The sequence below is a fragment of the Dermacentor silvarum genome, chromosome 7 (genome assembly GCF_013339745.2).
Source record: "Dermacentor silvarum isolate Dsil-2018 chromosome 7, BIME_Dsil_1.4, whole genome shotgun sequence".
NCBI lineage: Eukaryota > Metazoa > Arthropoda > Arachnida > Ixodida > Ixodidae > Dermacentor > Dermacentor silvarum.
Genome location: NC_051160.1, coordinates 39,505,163 through 39,511,352, shown reverse-complemented (window position 1 = coordinate 39,511,352; position 6,190 = coordinate 39,505,163). Strand labels below are relative to the sequence as shown.

At 41.6% G+C, this 6,190-nt stretch overlaps 1 protein-coding gene across 1 annotated transcript; it reads left to right on the top strand.

The window, feature by feature from the left end:
• Positions 1–555: 555 nt before the first annotated feature.
• On the top strand, positions 556–5,792 carry LOC119459475 (uncharacterized). The gene is made up of 3 exons (XM_049671723.1): positions 556–765; positions 1,910–2,089; positions 5,525–5,792. Exons 1-3 carry the CDS (start codon positions 708–710, stop codon positions 5,623–5,625), a joined length of 339 nt encoding a protein of 112 aa, XP_049527680.1. The 5' UTR covers positions 556–707; the 3' UTR covers positions 5,626–5,792.
• The last annotated feature ends 398 nt before the right edge of the window (positions 5,793–6,190 follow it).

The window sequence follows — 6,190 nt, the reverse complement described above, 5'->3', positions numbered from 1 at the left end:
TGAAGAGATCACCAAAATACATTGTAGATCTGTTTAGTATACCTTAAGCACATAATTTCTTTATGCCAAATTTCCACGTTAAAAGCAAATGTGGAAGTTTTTGCCTAAATAGTAACACAGTGTACATATACGCTAGCAACGTGTAGCGCGTCCAATGTAGGCCACTGTATTGTCAAGAGTTTACATGAAAACTATTATGAATTGGCATGGGTTAAAAATGAAATTGTAATATTTTATTACAGTTATCAGGATTTCCGAAACCTATGCTAGTATAGAAGTAACGCATTAGTAATTAGCTCAAAACATCATGAAAAATTCATGTGTAAAGAGCTTGCAATTTCGGCACAGCTTGTCTTCTCTTTATAGGCCGTTAACCATTTGACAGTGCTTGCTGGAGAACGTCTTTAAGGATTTCAAATTTCAGACGCCGCAGCAAAAATACGCTTTAGAGTACGCGTGCTTTGTGCTACGTATTTGAGACAGCAGCACATGTGTTACAGCTGCGACAATCGCGGACAATGGTACCCGAGTCAAAGAGCTCTACGTATGCATAGCGCATGTATTTTTCTTGTTCAGTGCGCATTTGTTATGCTCCAGATGTATCGATGGTGTAACGTGCCGCAAGCAGTTCAGCAAGCAGTTCAGAAAAGGAAAGCAAGAGAAGAACTAATGAGCGCGCAAATGCGTTTGGAGACGACGGATATGCGATGAGCCCCCTCTATGTGCTTCTGGCCTGCTTTTTCGTCCAGACAACATTTGTGGAAGGTAAGCTCCAATACATAATGCAACTTCAAGCTGAAGTGATTATTTGCAAGTAGTGTGGATATTGATACCCCCTTTAAAACAAGCTTCTCACTACACGTTTTTCATTAACACACACACCTCTTGGCAAGTATTCATGTACATACATAAATCAGCATGAGAGATCAGTTCCGCAGAAGGCTGTCATGAGGCTGAAAGTGGATGTAGGGGAAAATTGCAATTCACTTAGCTGCAGGATGAAGAGAGAAAGCACACACACACACACACACACACACACACACACACACACACACACACACACACACACACACACACACACACACACACACACAGGTTTCTCAAAAAGAAAGCTTCGCCATTGTGGCAAATTTGTCCTTGTATGCGAATGAAAGTGGAGAATAACGCTTTTCCGGCGTGTTCGCTCTAACATATGAGCTAACCGGGCTAGCAGATAGAAGACGGAGGGTCGAAACAGGGATACAGGATGCGGCACATAAATTCTGCGGACGCTGGCAAAAGTGTAGCACGGTTTACGAAAGGAAAGGTTGTCATCCACCCGGCTGTAGTAAAAAGACCATCCACGAAGTTTCTTCTTTTAAGGCTCTAAAACACGTTGGCCTGACGTTCGGCTCCAAGACAAGGACGGATTTCCAACTTTGCAGCTTGCATTCTAAAAAAAATTTTTTTGTGTATTCCTTTCAATCACCGTCCTACAGTCAGGTGAATTACTACAATGATTTTCTTAAATGCAACATAATTTTTGCACTTTACAGTGATTTAACTCAGGCTCCAGCTCAGAAATAATAATTTAGCTCTACGAAGTTCACGTTAGGCAACTCGATGATGCGTATAACTAAGCAAAGTGCTAGGTTTGGATAGTGAACCTTTGATGATAACAGATTGACTGCTCAAGCACAAGAGAAGGACAAAATAGGCAGCAGGATTAGCGCGGTCATGTGACTTACTTTCTGTCCATGTCTCCTATTTGCGCTTGTATTCTTGACTAACCATATATTTTACCCAAAACCATTGTTACTTGAGGCACAATATTTCAAGAGTAACGGAATTTGTACTCATTGATACGGAAAGCATGGTTTTATTTGATGCTGCCTTGGTTAATAACTCTACTTGTGGCTGATTGTTCAAGGGCGAGGAAAAGGAGGGTGTTCATTGAGACCGAAACCAGGAAACTGTACTAGTATTCCTTGGTGGAACTATAACCCAAAATCACAGAAATGTGAACTGATAACGGAAGGATGTCCTCGCAAGAAGCGTAACTATTACCGCTCATGCGAGATATGCGCAGAAACATGCATCAAGCAGAACCGTAAGTCAAACCGCACTTCAACAAATCTGTTTATGCGGGATGTTCCGCATACGTTTTAACTTGTGTCGTTCGAATACTGAACAGTTCCTTCCTACATTTTTTTTTGTTGCGAAATACAGCAATGCGCGCCTATATTCGACATGACAACACTATTAACGTGGTTGTCGAGTTCAGTGGTCATAAGCTAAGACGGTGGCAGGGCCGAACTTTGGCCCAATTGTTTTTCTAATTAGATAAGTTTGCCTAATACTAACAATGTATTCCTTCATAGAGCCTGCCAGAGAAAATTGGGCTGCCTCACCTTATGATCGCTTAATAAAATGTTTTGTAATTTGATAGATTTTAATGAGGAATTGTGATATGAGTAAGAGCCAAGCTACTGCTATCGCTAATGGAAACGACATTATTTGACAATACCACACAATAATAGCAGACGCATAACAGAGACACTGAAAGTGTGGAGAACAGTGAAACGTCACCAGTGTCCCAAATCCCGCTCATTTGTTGTTCGGTCGATAATTTTTCGCATAATTTGTCCCCCTCCCTCTTCCCGTTTTTGCAACTATCGCAAGCTGGCTAAAGATTGGGTAACGTTCTGCAGAGGCGAATGTAAAGTGCTTTTCGCGCTTTTACAACCTCGCACACCTTGATGCTGTAGTTTATTTGACAATATAAGCATCAGTCGTCACACAAAATTCTGCCGAGAAAATTATTTCAGATGGCGTAGAAATGTCGGATTTAGACTGCCACAGATTTCGGTAAGGTAATGGTCCTGTGTTTAATTTACTTTTTTTTAATAAAAATGCGAATTCAAGTTTTCAGTCGTCCTTAGTATGCGTAGGCAGAGCTAACAAAATAGTTGCCAAGAAAATAGGGTCTTGAATCATAAAAAGACGTCACCAGCAGCGTCAAAAATTGCTGTTCTGTCCCTTCAATATGTGCAATATTCACTGTGTGCTTAAACTGCATAATATTTTCATTCATTGAAGACAACTTCCTTTCGCCAGCACAGGCAAATATTTTCTCCTATATTAAACAGGGTATGTGTATACGCGTTTCCTAACGTTTCCACAAATAGAAACACTTCACTTTTTGCTTTTGGCTACAAAAGGTAAGGACCAAAGTGTGGACGCGAATATATAATTTGAATATTCAATAACCTGATATATTTCAGCATTCGGGAAGCAACCAAAATGATGTTACGTAGCCCATGAATGTGAGTCTCGGAACGAAGCAGATTGAAATGCAGTGCGTACACAAATGTGGGCCTCAAACACATGGTATAGACTACTGTCAGCGCAAATTCCCAACATTGATCCATATAATTGAGGGAAAAAGTCGCAGTTTCGGTCGAAAGGCAAAGCATAAATTGCGGTAGCAAATTATTTAGTAGAAAGCTATACGGAGTAAGGATAGTAGTTTTATGAGCTGTATAAGCATGGACACATTTGATTGATTGCGGTACCAAATTAGTGGACAGCTATACAAAGGAAGAATAGTAGTTTTATTGGCCGAATAAAATTGTAAAAATAGGCATAGTAGTTTAACTCAATTAACAAGCGTGTTACCACGCGCGCACAAGCAAACATAAGCACATTTCACTGGATGACCGCTGAAATTCGCTGTGAAATCGCTGGAGTGAGGAAGCACCGCAGCAGCAGTGACCAAAACGGCTTTCGTGCTGCTTCTCGCATCAACGCGAACCACGAAAACACCGCGCGCGGTGGACTCTGTCCCCTTGGCGAATGGCTTTCAAGATACAGCAGCCAGGGAGGCCGACCAGGCCGCTCAGAGTAGAACGCGCCCCGCCCTCCTACCTAACCCCGGAGCCTTGCGCGCGACGGAAGACGGCGCGCTTCCTCCCCGCTTTCCTCCCTTGCGTGCGGGAGATCGAGCCATGATCGTCAGCTCACCGTCGCACGATTTCACTCGCCCATGCAGCATACGGTGTGCGGCAACGATATTATCGCCCTTGGACTTTATACGGAACCTCACCTCGAACCTCAAATCCGCCTGAAGTGTCCATATAATTGCTTTCGCAATAAACTGTAAAACTACGCAAATGATGCTTGTACAGGAGGTTAAAGCGCTATGCTGGCCAAGCTTTTCAGTCAGTTAACGCATAAACAATACAGATTAGTTTTTTTACGGCTAATCTGTATGTTAGCTACTTTACACCCCCTCCCCAAATCCCCGTTCCAGGACGTTTCCATTTTCAAAATTCCCACTCACTAAGGTAATGCCGCGTTCAGAGGTGGGAATTTCTACATAAAAAGAAACATTGCATGTCACTAACCTTCATTTTGAAAGGAAAAGTAAGTCTTTTTGCACTGGAGCCTCGCTTCTAGACTGGCGTGCTTTAAATAATCAGATATGTCAAATGGGGTGTGCAGCTTTGTAGCGAGACTGTCGCCTCTGCATTCAAAATTATCGTAGTTAAGGCCAAATTTATTGGCCAATTTTTCGGAACATATACTCTCTACAAATATTCAGTAAAAGAGTGTTGCGTTGAAGTACATATTAGAAATGCATATCGAATCTAAAATTAAAACCGGCCTCAGTAGCTCACTGCCTAAGGCGTTGGGCAATATAGCTTGTAGTCATGCGTTCGATCCCGCCCGCGGTAGTCGCATCTTGATGGGGCAAGGTGCTAAAGCACTCGCATTCTTAGATAAACGGTCACTTTCAAGAATCTATGGTGCTCAAATTTATTCCTGAGTGCCCCACTACTGCGTGTGTTATAATCGTATCATCGTTCTGACACGCAGTACACTAGAATTTTTATTCGCAGGAATAAAGGAGTCCGCTTTGAAATCACTGTTACTTACCCATCTACTTACCCTACTTGCGGGCCAAAACTGTTTCTCCTAATTTGCATGAATTTCGTTTTTAAGAAGCGTTTCAGCAGCTAGGCTATGCGTTCATAAAATTGCTGATAGCTCAACACTGAAGGACCAGTATATATCACCACAAAAATACGCAATCGGGAGAATGCATGTAAGATGTTCTCATTAGTGTACCGGCCCGCGTTATTTCAATTACAGAAAGTGATATCTGATGAGTGCCAGAGAGGAACTAGAATATTTATCAAACTGGTGTTATTCAATAAACAGCAAATGGCCCCACTTAGTACTAGCGATAAAGGTTAGTTAGAATAGTACGTGTTAACATTATACAGATATGTCTCGACAAACAGCCTGTGCGAATGAAACTAACTAATGAACGGTTGCGTACAGTGCAGGAGTTCCCACAAGTGCTCCCAAGAAATGAGTCTCGCGAGAGCAATACTGTGTGCAGAGAGCGTGACGTTTGTGGGTGGCATGGTCTTCTTTAGCGAAAGTGTGTCCCAATATTGCTGGCCATTCATCAATTCTTTTTTGAAGTTCGCTGTGCTTACTAAGACATGTTTTTTTATGTTCTGTATTCAATTTTCAGAAGAAACACCGAAGAAGAAACCCTGTCCCGGAAAGCTTAAACAAGTATTAAACAAGCTGAGAAATAAACTGAGAAAGCCACCTTATACGAGTTCTATGTGATTTTGCGCGGTGCCTAAAAAATAACTAAAAATTACTTGCGGTGGCCACAGGTACCGAGCTAAAGAAATTACCAAGTTATAAATATAATGAAATGAGTCATAACTCTTACGTAAGATAGGAAGAATTGTGGCACCTAAACGTTTCACCTACTTCATATTTTGCTACAAATGAGATGTTTGCTACAAATGAGTTCTTGTCGCTTTATGGCACGATAAAACAGTGAATTACGTTTTTACTTATCTTACATCCATAACGGCAGAGGGTGCAGCAGAGTTTCCATGGGCTGATGTATGCGAATGGCATAGGGAAACTTTTAGAGAATGCAGGTGATTAACAGAAATTTGCTAATGAGGCGACAAATCTAGGCTATATTGTAGCACACAGAAATGGAGGTATGTGATTTTTATTGAAAAGATGAATAATAACGCGCTAGCAATTCAGCAGTAAGTCATGTCCGAAGCCAATCAATATAAACACCTGGGTACATATAAACGAATGACAGACCTACTCAAGCATCCACTAAGATACGCTCGGTATAAAGGGAAAGTGGAATGTAGCTCTAATA